The sequence below is a fragment of the Ovis canadensis genome, chromosome 2, assembly GCF_042477335.2.
Source record: "Ovis canadensis isolate MfBH-ARS-UI-01 breed Bighorn chromosome 2, ARS-UI_OviCan_v2, whole genome shotgun sequence".
Lineage (NCBI taxonomy): Eukaryota > Metazoa > Chordata > Mammalia > Artiodactyla > Bovidae > Ovis > Ovis canadensis.
Window position 1 is genome coordinate 2,800,584 of NC_091246.1, and position 16,764 is coordinate 2,817,347.

At 48.9% G+C, this 16,764-nt stretch overlaps 1 protein-coding gene across 5 annotated transcripts in view; it reads right to left on the reverse strand.

Annotated features, from left to right (window-relative positions):
• Positions 1-137: 137 nt before the first annotated feature.
• The window catches only part of LOC138432516 (protein CutA homolog), a 21,754-nt gene continuing 5,127 nt past the window's right edge, over positions 138-16,764 (reverse strand). For 3 of the 5 annotated variants that reach the window (XM_069573827.1, XM_069573824.1, XM_069573826.1), the window contains 5 exons: positions 13,867-14,015; positions 8,985-9,044; positions 6,625-6,670; positions 6,319-6,368; positions 4,503-4,836 (listed from right to left, as the gene is read on the reverse strand). In XM_069573827.1, coding sequence (XP_069429928.1) covers positions 4,551-4,836; positions 6,319-6,368; positions 6,625-6,670; positions 8,985-9,044; positions 13,867-14,015 — 591 coding nt within the window. In that variant the 3' untranslated portion in view covers positions 4,503-4,550. Of the gene's footprint in view, positions 3,075-4,502; positions 4,837-6,318; positions 6,369-6,624; positions 6,671-8,984; positions 9,045-13,866; positions 14,016-16,764 lie in introns of those variants that run through there. The other 2 variants (XM_069573828.1, XM_069573825.1) reach the window with 1 other exon arrangement.

Genomic DNA, 16,764 nt, shown 5'->3' on the forward strand with positions numbered 1-16,764 from the left:
TAAACTTAGTAGTATTTACAAAGAACTGCAGTCTCTAGGGAATATTTAAACCCTGGAAAACACCAGAGAACGTCATTGGATAGTATTCAAACATTAACATTCAAATAGCCTAACAAGGTTAAGAGTACAGACGAGTGTCAGAATTGCCAAATTAAGAATTTATTTTGCTTCCAAAGCTTATTTCTTAGAACACCACTCACAGGATTTGTATAAAGCATACTGCATGTATACATTTCTCACTTGCAGGAGTAACTCAGGGTTTGCAGTGGACAGGGCTAGACAATCCCGGCAAAAGGAGATGGAGACCACTTCTCTTCTATACTCCTGTCCTGGTTAGGTAACTGTACACTCAACTCTGTATAAGCAACCGCTTCTTGCTCTACTTTTTCAAACCAGTAGCACCTTTATGCTTTTAAGCTTCAGTATTCATGGATACTTTTTTACTTCTCATTTCCTCAACTGATTGATTCTCCCAGGGTTCTGGAGTCATAACCATGCTTCCTGAGAAGTGCTGGGAAGGAATTCCTGGGTGGAAACCCTGATGTCTAGCCCCCGCGCCCACAGCACATTGAGGGCAGTGTGGTAGAGCTGGGCAAGCCTCTCAAGCTGTTCCCTCATCTACAGAATGAAGACATCATCACCAGCCTCCAGACCTGTGGGGAGAAGGAAACCACACAACATACCAACTCACCACACTGTTAAGGTGGATGTTTTAGGAATAAACAGCTCTTCCTTAGAGATGGCTACAGCAGGTTCTCTGGCCTACAGAGAGATATAGCCAGCCTCTTTGAAAGAGACTGTAAGAGCATCAGATTTAGAGTCAGACACCTGCTTTCGTACTTATTTTAAGCATCTCTGCTCTCCAATGTAAGGTTTCAACTGCAAAATGAGGGTAACCTGGATTACAAGGATAAATGTTAAGACCTAGGACAGTACCTGCAGAGAGAGCTGGTGTTATTTCCTATAGTCAGCTGTGACTGAGGCAAAGGCAGGCCACCAAAAAACAGTTTTCAAAGCACACTCAGCACAAAAAATGAACCAATGGCAGTCAGAGACAGGAAAATCTCTGGAATTAATCCCACTTTAAGGAAGTTCAAGGAAAAATAATTGGATTTTGCCAACCTGGTAAATGAGAAGGTAACTGTGGAAAGTAGAGAAAGCTTTAGTTACTCAAATCCTTGAAACATCAATTTGGGAAGTATATGCCAAACTGTGTACAGGAGACCAAGTCACTGTCAGCACGCCCCTCCCCTGGCGCGATGCACAATCCAGGAGACGGGCCAGGATGCACGGGGGCAACAGGACGCCGGGGCAGGGGCGACTGCCTCCAACTGGACGCCAGGCCCACAGAGGGGCAGCCACGCTCCTCCAGAGGGTGCAGAGGGTGCTCAGGCAGGGCACCAGCCTGGCACACCAGAGCCACCCAGAGGTCCAGGCAGGGGAGGAGAGTGGAGGTGGCAGAGTGAGCTGGGGCAAGGCTCCGAAGGGCCCTGAGGGGGGTCACCCTGCAGCAGAGCCGTGAGGGGGCCTAGGCCAGGCTCTCCTCTCACCCCCGGGGGTCCACCAGCCCCAGGGAGCAGGGTTAGGAGCGCAGCCGATGGAATGAGCAGCCTTGGCTCTCCCCTCTGTAACACGACCCACCCCTTTTCTGGACCTCAGGGCAGTTCAATTCCCTTCAGTCATCTATAAAACTGGCTTTATAGATTCCACTGTGTCCTTACTTGGCCTGACTGGCCCCGCATCCTCTTCCAGCCTCAGGGTCTTGAACCTTACAAAATCTATTAAGACTGGCTCAGGCTACTGGTTTACAAACTTGTAACAACAAAAACTTAGCTCAATACATGAAAATTAATAATAAAAGCATGGGTGCGCTGGCTGAAGTATGAGGAGCCCTCAGGGTCCCTCCTGGGGAAGGCAGTGGCAGCCCACTCCAGCACTCCTGCCTGGAGAATCCCAGGGACAGTGGAGCCTGGTGGGCTGCAGTCCATGGGGTAGCTGAGAGTCGGACACGACTCAGTGACTTCACTTTCACTTTTCACTTTCATGCACTGGAGAAGGAAATGGCAACCCACTCGTGCTCTTGCCTGGAGAATCCCAGGGACGGCGGAGCCTGGTGGGCTGCCGTCTATGGGGTCACACAAAGTCTGACATGACTAAAGTGACTTAGCAGCAGCAGCAGCAGCAGGGTCCTTCCTGTGAACCCCTGGGGTTCTGATCCAGCAGCTCTCCCGGGTTCTTCCCACTTTAGGATGCTCGGTTTCCGTGCTCACATGGGAAGGTCAGTGTGGTGGGCTCAGAACCCATGTCTCTGCTGAGCAAGGGACCACAGCTTACTGAGGTCTGCCACCTTCGGGCTAGGAAAGAGTCAAGACCAACTCTCAATCCTTGAGACTGTGTCTAAGCCCTCCCCTCCCCAGTCCTACCTGCATTCATGAAGCCCTTTCCCAGGCCCACTTCCTCAGGACTCAGCAATAACCAACACCACCTCCAGCTAGAGGGAATGATCCTGCTGGTCCCTGACATTCCACCATTAGTGATTCATCCTTCTGGATAGAGTGCTTCCAGCTCCCCTAGAAGGTGACCTTCACCCCCACACACTTCTGGGTGACAGGTCGCCAGGTCATTCCTAATCAGAGGCAGGAGTAGTAACATCCGCGGCACTCAGTTTAGGGTCAATGAACACAGAAGACCAGCCTCACCCTCACTGTGACCTTGCCGCTCCTGGCCACCTTTACGTGTGAGGCACTCAGAGGCACGTTCCACCGGGTCCGTGCTTGGCCTGACTGGCCCAGCATCCTCTTCCAGCCTCAGGGGTCTAGGACCTTCACCCTCCACAAGTTACTTAGCTCCTCTGTGCTGAGAAAAGTATGGAATCCAGAGATGCGAGGAGGCAGACAGACGCCGCCCTTCAGCCGGAGAACAGATAATGACAGCTCTTTGGGGCACGCGGCAGGAGGCACGAGAGCCCCCCTCACTCCTGCTCCATGCCCTCCTCCAGCCACCTTAAGTAGTGCACATCTCCTTGGTCCATGGGAAGACTGAAGAGCTCTGGGATTTCAAAAGGATGCACCAACCTTTGGAAGGAAAGCAGAGGCCCGTGAGTGGCATATAAGCCTGTGCCATAAACCCCAACTGGCCGGCCTCCCTTGAGGCCCTCCGCAGTCGGCCTATAGCCCACCTGTCCGGCCCCACAGCCCACCACTCCTAAGCCTATGCCCATCTGTTACCAAGTATAAATTAGGCCAGATGGCATTAGAGTCTCACAAGCATGGGTTCGAATTCTAAGTCCGCCACTTACTAGCCATGTAAGCATGGCCGTATCTCTTCATTTCGCTGAAGCCCCCGCAAAAAAAGGAGGGTGAAAACAGTACTGGATTGCTGAGGATTAAATGAGCAAGGTATGCAAGGCGCTTAGCTGCCGCACTGACGGCACTGTGTGTGTTCAGTAACTGTCAGCTGCTGTCTTTATCGCTACCCTTCACTCATCGCTGCGCCTGCCCCTGCACCTCTCTATTCTCCTCCCTACTCCTGCTGCTAAATCGAAAGCCTCTCTACTCCTCAAGGCTCATTGCAACCAACGACCTCTCCCCAGGGATGTTCCTTGACCATCCAAACCCACAGCAGTCTCTCCCTTCTGCCCGTCTCTCTCACCCAGTCCTGAGCACATGTGCTCTCTTCACTTTGCAAACTGAAAAAGCGGAAGACACTGGGCCTCGGTCCCCACTGTCGAGCCGGGGGAAGCAGTCCTCTGCTCTCCTGACTTCAGGTGCTGAAAAGCTCTCACGAGAGGCTGCTTACTAAATCACAACACGTGCACGCACAGTTGCTGGAACAGGAGGAGCAGGCCGCGTAATTTTATCCAGTGCCTGAGAAGAACGAATTTCCTATTTCATGGAGACCTAGACCAGTGGTTCTCCACGTGGAGTCCTCTGACCCCTGGGGAACTTTCAAGGCTCTTTCAGGAGGTCCAAGAGGCCAAAACTATTTTCACAACAATGTTGTTCTTTATCCTTCCACTATGTTGACGTTTGCACTGATGGTGCAAAAGCAGTGATGGGTGAAACTGGCCGCCCCAGCACGCTCAGGACAGCGGCCCCACACGGCTCTGGCCGCCACTGTCTCCTTCACCGTCGCAGACACGCTTGCATTTCTTTTTTCATGCATTTTTTAAAAGTCAAATTCACCTAAGAACATTTCTGATAATGTGGCAAAAATTACTATTTTTATTAAAGTTTGACTCTTGAGTGTCGTTTTAATATTCTGTGTGACAAAATGGGAGGTACACATAAAGTGCTTCTGCTATCATACCTGAGCTCAGTGTTGTCTTAAACTTGTCTGATTTGAGTCACAAGCTAAACTAGACCTTTTCCCCACAGTACACCATTTTTACTTTCCAGCTTGAGTAACCATCATTTGTCTGTCAATTTCACAAATTAAGGTGACTCAGGTTTGAGTATTAGGTACACATTTTCTCAAATATGAACAAACATTTGGCCCATCACTCAAATGAAGACAATTTACATCATTTATTGCCAATCAAAAAATTCATTTTAAAAAAATTCGTGTTTTGGGGACAGGGGAGGGAAGCGTTGGGAGTCTGGGATTAGCAGATGTAAACTATTTCCACAGGATGGGCAAACCGCAAGGCCCTGCTGTGTGGCGCAGGGAGCTCTATCCAGTATCTGGCGATAAACCATGATGGGAAAGAACACGGAAAAGACACACGTGTATAGCTGAGCCACTCTGCTGCACAGCAGAGGCCACACGTGGCATGACACTGTGCAGTGTCCAGTCCAGTCGCTCAGTCCTGTCCAACTCTTTGTGACCCCATGAACACTGTAAATAAGAATAAATTCATGTTTTTAAGCAAAAATCAGAAGTTTGGAAAATTTGAATATACCACTGTGAACTTGAAAGTGTCTCAGTACTTAAGAGATGCTTTTGAGGAGATCCAGCTCTCTTATTAAGCCAGATTTTGCAAAAATGTAGAAAGATGCCATTCTTTGCAGTTTTTTTATTTTTGGAAAACATGGTTACTTCCCATAAGAAGGCATCACCAGCATGCTGTTTCACTGCACTACACTTCACTGCAGACACTGCATTTTTTACAAACTGATGGTTTGTGGCAACCCCACACTGAACAAGTCTACTGACACCTCCTTTGCTCACTTTATTTTTCTGCGTCATGTTTTGCTAATTCTTGAAAAATTCCAAACTTTTTCATGATTATTACATTTCTTATGGTGATCTGACATCGGTGATCTTTGACATTACCAGAACGGTTTTTTGTTTTGTATTTTTAAATTAAGGTACGTACTTTATTTTCTTTAGACGTAACGGTATTGTTAGCACACTTATACTGCAATCTAGGGTAAACATATAACTTCATATGCACTGGGAAATCAAGAAGTGAAATCACTCGCTTCACTGTGGTGGTCTGGAACCAAACCTGCAATATCTCCAAGGTATGCCTGTATTTACTTCTGTTCATAGGTTATTATTCTATTACTGTTATTTTCAATGAACTAAAAATATGTATCTTAAAAATTTCTCAGCTTTAATTTCTAAACAGTAAACTTTGATAGAACTCATATAAGTGAAGCTCTTTTGGGTCCTCAGTAATTTTTAAAAGTGTAAAGGGATCCTGAGACCGAAATTTTGAGAACCAGTGGTTTGAAACCAGTAACTCATTTTACAAGAACTTTCCTGGTGGTCCAGTGGCTAAGACTCTGCGCTTCGAATACAGGGGGCCTGGTTTCCATCCCTGGTCAGGGAGCTAGACCTCACAGGCCTCAGCTGAAGATTCCGCATGCTGCAATGAAGACCTGGAGAAGTGAATCAAAGTCGCTCAGTCGTGTCCGACTGTGTGACCCCATGGACTATACAGTCCACAGAATTCTCCAGGCCAGAATACTGGCGTGGGTAGCCTTTCCCTTCTGCAGGGGATCTTCCCAACCCAGGGATCAAACCCAGGTCTCCCACACTGCAGGTGGATTCTTTACCAGCTGAGCCACCAGGGAAGCCCAAGAATACTGGAGTGGGCAGCCTATCCCTCCTCCAGCGGATCTTCCCGACCAGGAGTTGAACCGCATCACAGGCGGATTCTTTACTAACTGAGGTGTCAGGGAAGCCCTGGTGCAGACAAATAAATATTTTAAAAATAAACTAATTTTAAAGAAGCCCAATACCTCATTTTATAGATAGAGAGTCTATGGGACAGGGTCACAGCCAAGGTCACACGGGAGGCTGGTGACTAGGCTCACACTCATGCACTTAGTTACCTACAGGTCCCTGGCCGGGAGGAGATGGCGCTATTACCTGATGTAGCTGGAGAGCATATGGATCTTGGAAGTCTTTGTCTTTATTAACTGTTAAAAAAAAAAAAAAAAAAAAAACAAATCACTGGTTTAGGATCTCAGCTCCAGCTCCACAGCCCTTCATTCCTCTGGCTTTTTAGGAAACAGTACTCCTCCAGGTCCCCAGGCCCAGTCACTAACTTACAAATGGACACAGGGCGTCTTGTGTGGGGCAAGAGCCTCAGTCAGTTGATCTTTGCTAACATTTAATTGGAACTTTGCTCTCACTCTTTCCCGATTAAGGCCCCATCCCTCCAGCTTCACTCACCAACAGGACCTCAGCTGCTTCCTCTATTTCTCCATTCCAATAGTATCTGGAGAAAAGAACAAAAAAAAGAAGTGTCATGCTTACAAGATGTGCTGTGCTTAGTCACTCAGTCGTGTCTGACTCTTTGTGACCCCACTGACTGCAGCCCACCAGGCTCCTCTGTCCATGGGGATTCTCCAGGCAAGAATACTGGAGTGGGCTGCCATGCCCTCCTCCAGGGGACCTTCCCAATCCAGGAATTGAACCAGGGTCTTCTACATTGCAGGCGGATTCTTTACCAGCTGAATTACCAGGAAGTCCACTGACAAGAAGAGCTCAGTGAAATAAACCTGGCCCAATTTGCTGACTTGCTAAAGTGGAAACTTTAAAATCTCTCCAAGCTCATATGAAAAAGCCTGGAGTTGGCCAAGGCCCTACAGGTCATCTAGTCTAAACATTCTAACGCATGCTTCTAGCGCCTGACTTAACTTTCCTGGAAGTAAGAGGCTCCCTGTCTCTTGAAGTCCATCTACTTTAACGGTTTTCACACGAGCTGGTTTCTCTCACGGTGTTTTGTGCCGACATCTGCCACCCTACTGCCTTCCCCAACTTCCACGTGGCAGCCCTGCAGAAACTCCCGTATGTTCCTCTCCAAAGCGGGCGTCCCCAGCTCGTTCAGTGCTCCCCCCAAACTGCTGGCTTCCGTGCACCTCCCCATCCTCTGGGCTGGTGCTACTTGTATCCCTGACTCTCAAAGCTGAGTGCCCACCGAGCGATCAATGGAAGAGCACAGGACTTACTCAGGGAAGAAGCGAGCCTTGTAAAATACGGGAGCAGGCCTGAAAGGTCAAAGCAGAGTCGCTGACAATGTTCAGAAAAAGAGTAGGAGAGAGAAACTGGGCCTGAGTAGGAGATCACCACCCTGGAGGGAGAGAAACTGGGCCTGAGTAGAAGATCACCATCCTGGAGGGAGAGAAACTGGGCCTGAGTAGGAGATCACCACCCTGGAGGGAGAGAAACTGGGCCTGAGTAGGAGATCACCATCCTGGAGGGAGAGAAACTGGGCCTGAGTAGGAGATCACCATCATGGGAGGGAGAGAAATTGGGCCTGAGTAGGAGATCGCCATCCTGGAGGGAGAGAAACTGGGCCTGAGCAGGAGATCACCATCCTGGAGGGAGAGAAACTGGGCCTGAGAATATCTGTGCTGAGCCAGGGCGAGTCTAAGATGGCTCAGGCCCCTGGCCTCACCCCACAGAGCTGTGGTGAAAGCGTGAATCACAAGGAAGGACGAACATGAGGCAAGCGGCAGGCTGAAATTCCAGTCTAGCTTCCCAGCACTAGCTCCCGGACTGGCTTTATGTCAATCACTTAACACGACCTCTTAAAAATGCAGAGACTCAAGCCCCATCCTCAGGGAGACTAAACAGATCCAGGATGGAGCTCAGGCATCTGAAGAACGGCCAGGCCTGGGAGCCCCGGTGACAGGTGATGGGCGCACCACGGCGTGTCCTGCTGGGCAGGGGCAGCTTCCTGCTCCAGCACGTCTGTTCTCAGCTGCAGAGCAGGCATCGCTCCCTCTCTCATCAGGGCAGGAAGGAGGTGAGAAGTCCTGCACGGGTAGTGCTGGGATGCTGAGGTGCCATTTTTCATCACTTTATTTACTTTTAATTGGAGAATAACTGCTTTACAGTATTGTGCTGGTTTCTGCCAAACATCGGTGTAAATGGGCGTTTCATGTCCCCTCCCTCCCTCCTGAACCTCTCCTGCCCCCCACCCATGGTGACGCATTTTGATGAGGGAAATGGTGTGGGCCTGGCTTAAGTAAAGGAGCTGACCAAATGAAAGGCAGACAATACACAGAAACAGCCCAAACTCTGACTTTCTCAGAGAATCCAAAAGCAATAGGAATCATAATCTCTGAGATCCTTAGCTGGCTTACTCAGACTGGCTTACCCAGTCTGACTTCTTTGCTAACAGCAAGCTAACTGACAGACTGATTTAAACAAAGAATCAGGAAACAAGGCTCACTGTTCCTAAACTGTAGATTTTTTTTCTGCCTTCCCTAACCATAGCCTGTTTTTGCTATGGTTGAATGGCATAAACCCACTGGCTGACTTCCTCTGAATACAGATTGACAGTGAAGTGCTGATTAAGTAAATGTCTTTGAGTTGTTCCTTTACAGGTTCATGGCACCCACTCCAGCACTCTTGCCTGGAGAATCCCATGGAGGGAGGAGCCTGGTAGGCTACAGTCCGTGAGGTTGCAAAGAGTCGGACACGACTGCATGGGTGTACAAAAATTAGTTCAGTGCCCGAATTTCCACCAGGCAGGACCTGACGGAGCACTCTCACACCCCTCCACTGGCCAGAGCAGAACTCACAGCGAGGAGGCCTTAGGCAGGATGTTCACAGAGGCAGCCAGCTTCTTATCCAGGATAGCCCTAAAGCAAAGAGAGAACATGCCAGTTACTGGGGCAAGTGTCCAGCATCTGAAGAGATGGAACAGGATACAGGAAGTCTCAACAGATAACCATTTAGAATGCCCCTCCCAAGTCAAACCAATACGTTCCATAACTCCCATGCACAGACCCTCTGCAGACAGAATTGTTTATAAGTCCTTCCCTGAGTGGGAGAAGTAGGGAAGCAGCTATGCAAAGGCTGTTTCAAGGACAGGCCCAGTCGGCTTGGGGAAAGGGAATCTGTTAGCACTGGAAGGAGAACAAAAAGACCCGGATTCCAACCCGGCCCTGCAGCAGGATGGCTGTGTGACCTTATGCAGGCGCCTTCTTCCATCCCAGAAATCAGTATTTGAGCACCTATCCACGACAGGCATGACCGCCTCACTCAACTTGACTCTCCTGCTGTACAACCAGAGGAATGGTTCAGCTGATGGGTTCCAATCCTCTTCCCCACCAAATACTCCTTTTATTATGTCAGCTTCTTCTCCTCTTCTCTCTTGGATATGCACTAGGCTTTCACATGAGATCTACAGATCAGAAGTGTCTGATGACCGCATGGAATTGATACAACTCGAAGGAAAAGCAAAAAAGGCATCCTGTCCTGTGACTGGCCAACACAGGCTCTCTACACTTTTCCTTTTTGTGATGCTGCCTACCACAGTACTAGGAGCACCGTCACCACCTCTGCAGGCCTCTAAGCGCTGGGTGTTTTTTTTTTTGACAGACTGCAGACTGGCTTTCTTGCTCTGATGGTCTGATCCCTGTGCAGGGCCCTGGTGAACACGATACAATGTGCCTGAACCAGTGCACGTCACAGGAACAAGCACCACTGCGTCGCCGGCGCAGGGAAGTGGCCACAGGGCTCAAACCCTAAGCCCTGGGGATCAGGCAGGCCGGACAAACCCGCCCCAAGTCTGCCGTCAGCCACGGAGGCCTGTCTCGGTTCCCTGAAGTGTGTGGGCCCTGCCAAATACAATGCGTCTGAGCCCTGAGCCCTGAGCCCTCCTTTCCTTGACCGCTGCCAAGAGAACTGACCTACTTTCTCTTCTCCCAAGTTCCCGGCTGAACAGTGTTCTATTTAAGGCTCCACATTAATGTGGTATTATCACCACCCTCATGCCCTTGGAAAGTTCCAGGTGGTAAATAAATCCCTGACTCTAAGGAGAGGCACACGGCCCAAATTTGTTTAAGCAACTGCTACAAGTCTTGCTCACTCAATCAAGTCATCTGCTGAGAAATCACATTTCACTGGTTCTGAAAGTGGCATGCAAACACAGGGAATGAGTTAAACCTTTAGAAAAAAAATTAATCCATTGCTTCACAGGCCTCCAATCTCTTTGGCAGTGTGAACTCCTCGGTGACTAATCACAGCAACTTGTACTTGGGAAAAAGACTGTAAAGTTCTGGAGGACTGTTATTCAAAATGCCCCTGTGGCGAAAAAGGGAAAAAAAAACACCAGAGAGAGAAAACAAATGTACAAGCTGATGGATAAAACAAACACCGAAGTCCAGCGGTGAGTCACAGAGCGGGAGCTCAAGCCCCCATGCTTGTCTGAGGAAAGCAGAAGACAGGCCTTCGAGGGCCTCCAGAAACGGCAAAGCCCCAGACTAGAGGCTCATGGACCAGATACACGGTTTGGCTTTCAGGGTGTTTAAAAAAAATCGTGATTTGTTACCAATATTTACTATTAGGGTACTTTACATTCAAAAATACACGTTTCCTATCTTAGAACCTTATGGACCCGTAGTCCTACAAGGTCACGTTCAGCCAGAGCTGAGCAGGGGCTCCCACCTCCAGGCATGGCCGGAGCTTCTCGGGTCAGTGAGTTTCCACCCAACACCTTCCTCCCAACACCTTCCTCCCAACACCTGGGACGCACAATGCCAACCGCTGCCATTCTTCACGCCGCCGCCCCAGCCCACTTCGCTCAGGCTGACGGGGCCTGACCCCCTTCCCTATGTAGGAGACCACGGCCCAGCGAAGGAAGACGTGTCAGGGTCATCTGTGGTGTCGCCAGCAAAGAGGACGCAACGCCCAGCTCTCCTGGCTCAGCACTCAGGTTTCCGGCCTGGCCCCAGCTAGAGACGTTTCCAGCGTAGAGGCTGTCTGTCACTAAGAGCTCTAAGAGCATTACCCGGAGCCAGAACGGAGCTGCACCAGACTGAGAGGCAGCTCTAAAGAACACTGAGAAGAGTGAGCCCCAGACTGGAGCCAAAAGGCCTGGTTCTCATACCAGTTCTGTAGGCAGAGCTGAGCTACCTGCCAGCTATCATCTGTGGGGCCCTCCCTACCACATACCTACTTACTCTCTCCTATAAACCCTGGAAACAAAATCTATTTGCCTCTCTTCTATTCCAGTTGAATCATTAGTGAACAGAACAGCTGAAGGGAGACTCCACTTGAGACTTCCAGTCCAGCTGGTGGGCCACACACACACACACACACACACTCTGCAACCTCCCTTTCACACCCCATGCCAGCGACAGCAGAGAACACTTATGTAGCCACGCCGGAGCACAGCAAGGAGAACACTGCACGCACCAGCAAGTAGCAGGACGCTCTGAAGAATACGGGCAGCGCTGAGACATGCGTGGGAGCATGCAAGGGGGCTGCCTCGTTCAAGAGCCTTCGGATCTTTTAAAAACCAGTAGTGATCTGGTTTACTTGGCTTCCAGCAACTTGGAGAATATTGAAGATTATAAAATTTGACCCCTCTGAAAATACTGAGGCGATAAATTATTCTTAGGAACTGATTCAGACTGCAGAATGTCCACCTGCCTGCCCCACATGCAGTGAAAACAGCGCTGCCTACGGGCAACTCCTGCAGCTGCTCCTGCGCTCCCCCGTCACCAGGGAGGTGAGAGAGGAAAGCATCTGCAGAAAGTCAAACACCACGAGAAACTACAATTCAACAATGAAGAATTTACTTGAGAAAGACAAATCAATAGAACAATCAAAACCAAGATTTTAAAATAAGTACAATTATGTATACTTGAAAATTGCTAAGAGTAGATCTTAAGAGTTCTTACCACACCAAAAAAAGTAACCGAGATGATGGCTATTTTAACTAACCTTACTGTCATAATCATTTCGCAATACATACATATATAAAATGATCATGTTGTATATCTTAAACTTACACAATGTTATATGACAATTATATCTCAATAAAGCTACAAAAAATTAAAGATAAGTATAATTACTATCTGCAGAAAGATAAGACTATTGCATCTATAAAACAAGACAGACAATTACAAACCAAAAGCACTTGGTTACTAAAAACAATTCGAAATCTTGAAAAGGAAACTATAGAATTCAGTCTAAAGAAAACTATAAGGTCAGTCACAGAAAACGAATTCAACATCTCCCTATCTAACAGAAGTTCCAGGAACAGGACGCAGAAAGACAGCAGAGAGAGTATGTTTAAAAAGTTAACAACTGAACGTTAAGATATACTCCTAAAAACTAGCAGAGAGAAAACGCATCACCTACCGAGGAATGAGATTCACTGCTGCTCCTCATCAGCAACCCTGGATGCGAGACGGCAGAGACCTCTCTCCAAGCTGAAACCGATCCACTCCCCTCAGCTGGCCTTTCCACTATTTAGAATCCACGCCTTAGAGCCCTTTTCCTCCCAATACCCAGCACCTCACAGATGTCACCTGAAGTTGCTCCTGACAGGACCCAGAGTGGCTAGTCCAGGGGTCCACTGAGTTCAGCACAGGCCCTGCGTATACCAGAAGCACAGACGGGATTTCAATTCCGAGCTGCTCAAAGCTGAGGTCCTATTTCCGGAGTAATCACATGTTCATTCAGACAAAAGCTGTTCTCCAAAAGCAACGTTAATAAGGAAAAAAAACAGACATTCTGGTTAGGGGCAGGAAAGATGTAATCAAATCCAAAGTTAACCTGTGACCATCAGTTTGGAAGCTGTGTGCCCCCAAAGACCAGATTCAACGCATAAAACAGTGTAACTACACCGAACTTCAAGATGCAGAATTTCAGGGCAAGAAAAGGAGCTGGGAGTCAAGCCTATTACCCCTCAGCCCCACTAACCCTCTTCAGAGCGGCAGCTATAAAGGAGGGGCAACTTCCCCAGCAGCTCAGCGGTCAGGACTCTCACTGCCCTGGCTCTGGGCTCAAACCCCACTCCGGGAACCAACAGGCCGCAGGCTGCAGGGCACAGCCAGAAAAGCAACGGAGGGGGAGGGGGTGGAGATCAGATACAACCTTTACTGGGCACCTGTTACATTCGAGTTCCTGGAGTAAGGGCTGAACAGATATCACATCATTTAATCCTCTCAAGAAGGATAATTCAAAAACGAAGGTTTAGAGAAGAGGAGCAGCTTGCCCGAGGTCACACGGTCAGCAAGAGACGGAGCCACGCTTCCAGCTCTGCTCCCTGCTCTCTCCACCCCTGCTTTCAGTAAAATCCGCCAAACACCTGTGATCGGCCTCCTCCGCCTCCGCAGCCATGGTCCACGTCTCTGGGACTGAGCAAAAACTACCTCCAAAAATGGAGAGCTGGGTCAGAAGTTAGAACTGTTAAATGCTCAACCTGCAGGCTTCCATCCGAGCAAGGCGCCTCGCTCTCCCGGTCTCAGGTCCCTTATCTGCCCCCAGGCCCCACTCAACATTTTCAGGCCCAGAAACAGATCCATCCAAGTGTCTTTCACGCGTGCCTCTCCAACCGCCCCAGTGAGAGAGCTGTGCAGTTCAGCACCGGACAGATGGGTTGTCAAGAGCAAAGGAAGAGTCCCCAAGCGGCCCCTCTGGAGCCTCCTGTGGCTCCTGAGCCCCTACCTGGCAATATCTCTGGCAATCTGCTCGTTGGGGCAGTTGACAAAAACAACGGAGTACGTGCCAGACACATAGCTGCCAGTGACAACGGAAAGGAGCTGCAGGCTGAGGGTCCTGAGCACAGGGTATGTCAGGAGCGAGGCCGTCAGGATCTGCACAGTGGGGAGAGAAGGCACAGGTCAGCAGAGGCGTGGCCAGCTCGCCACCTGCAAGCTCAAGCGGACTGGGGCCCACGCTGGGCAGCACGCTGTACCCCATTTCCCACCCACAAAAGAGCTCCTAGGGTCTGCATCGAGCTCCAGTGCTTAATGTGTTCATGCCGAGATTACTTGCCTCTGCATTTTGCAAATGGTTTAAAAAAAAAAAAAAAGGCTTAAAAATCAAGACACTCGCTCAAAATCACACAGTGCTGGGAATCTCCGGCTGGTCCAGTGGTCAGGATTCTGTGCTTTCACTTCCAGGGCCCAGGTTCGATCCCTGGTTGGGGAACTAAGACCCCACGAGACCAAAAAAGCCACGCGGCAGGGCCACACACACACACACACACACACACACACACACACACACATCACACAGCTTTAACTGGTGAAGCCAAGAACAGGAGTGGAGCCTGGATAACTTGAAATCCATTCCCACTGGAAAACTGCTACTGCAGGTAACACCGACTGGCATCCACGGGACTGCTGTCATCCTGTGGAGACTGTGACTGACAATAAATTCCTGTATCTGTTGATGTGTTAGGGAGTTAATTTCACCATCATTCAGTTGTGTACATGCCAGGTGCTGTGGGGCGTGCACAGGAAAAGGAAGCCTGATTCTACAGCAATGGGGCCTGCGCTACTATGACACACAACCGGCGGGGGAGGTCCAAAAGGAAGGCTCCAGCCGTTGGGGGCAGGAGAGGCTTTGAAGAGAAGGGACCATCCAAGTTGGAACTGAAATAATAGGTAGGACTGAAACAGAAGATATGGTTAATATGTACAAACTCAAGAGGGATCTGGGACAGATGAGTAACCTAGACTGCGTGGGTCTCAGTCAGTGGGCACAAGACTGGGGGTAAAATGAGTCTGGCTAGAACTATAAAGGGTCAGGCTAAGGAGTGTGGGGTCTGTACTCAAGTGATGGGGTGCTTTTGGAGGCTTAAGTAGAAGAGTAATAACATGATCAGGCTGGGTAGAGTAACGGGAAGGAGGGTGGGGAGTGATCAGAGATAGGCAATGCAAAGGCCGTCACAATGTTGCAGGAAAGAGATATTAAGATCCTGAGCTAAGGAAATGACAGTGATAACAGGAGAGGAAAAGACAGTCAAGATACAACTTTTCTTGCTACTTTAATGATAAAACATCTAAAATAAGAGGGAAGTAAGAGAATTAGAGGACATCTTCCAGGGTTCTTTGCTTGGGGGATACAAAAGAGTCATTAATAGAGATGGAGGCAACTTGTAAGGAGCCCTACCGTGAATCAGGCAAGACTGGACAAGAACACGCTTCTCCTGCCTGCCAGCCCGGGGCTCATGTCTCGCTCAAACAAACCTTTGTCCGCCCACTCCTGCGTTATCGCCTGGCCCTGCCTGCCTCCTACTTCTTGGCAGGGCCTGAGGAGCGTTTTTATGTCTTTAGCTTCTCATTCCCTCCCACGACCTCCCCCAACACCTCCAGTCCAACATACTAATCCTCTGAACTAAACCAGTGACCACATAAGAAAAAACAACCAACCAGGGTTTTCAAGGAGGTTGTTAGTGACAACTCAATTAGATTCTATAGGATATAAAAAAACAAAGGCACTAAACAGCAGATTTAAAACCTAGTGTTAGTCCAGCTCTCTGCAGTCTTCAACAAGTTACTTCCTCTCTCTTCTATATAGGTTACCTAGAAAGTGGAGATTACAGCATTTGTGCTGCCTACCTCAGAGTTGCCATGGGTTCAAACAAGACAGGAAAAGCAGTTTCTGACCACTAATCCAATAAGAAAAGAACCACGCTTTGCTCATCACTGTGTCCCCGGGACAGTTCACGGCACACAGCAGCTTCTCAAGAAATAACCTGCAGACTGGAGAATTCGCATACCAGCAAGATGCTGAGATGCAGACTACACAGTCTTGTGAAATAAGTGGGGCTTTTGGGTCATCCACAGAGCTTTTGGCAGAGAATCGGACATACTAGAACACTCTAAGGGGTCAGATACATGACTCCAAGGTGGCTTTCAACACGGACTCTAAACAAAAGGAGCAATGGTCTGTCCCCCAACCAAAAAAGCCATTCCAAGGGGAAATCTAGGAATTTCAGTCAGCAGGCATCAGTGGAACACAGAGCTCACAGGATTAAATACAAACTCACCTAAAATGAATTGAAACTCTTGCGTGAACTCACAGTGAAAGAGACACTCAGAGGTAGATTGGGCACTTGGGTATCACCTAAGACAAGCCTTTATTGAACAGATAAGGTAACTGAGGCAGTTCTGTGACTGAGCCAAGACTTAAATCCACTCTCCTGCCTCCCATTCTGGGCTCTCTGAACTGCAAGGAGGAAGTGACACAGCAGGGTTATTTCAGCTTCACTTAATCCAGTGGCTCTCAGCATGAAGCAATTTTGCCTCTGCCCCAGGGGACATCTGGTCACATCTAGGGACAATTTTCATGCCATGACTGGGGAAGAAATGCCACTGGGAGAGGCCAGGATCGCTGCTGAACATCCTTCTGCTGTGCCATCAATCACACTGAAATGCAGAGGTTTGCATCCATCTCCCTCATCGGATGTGAGCTCATTCATTTCTGTATCCTCAGCACTTTAAAGCCCTGCTAAGAGGTATGGACTTGAGAAGTGTTTGAAGACCATATCAACAAAGAATCAGAAGATATGAAAGGCCAGTTTGGAACCAAAAGGTGGACTACAGTACGTTACAG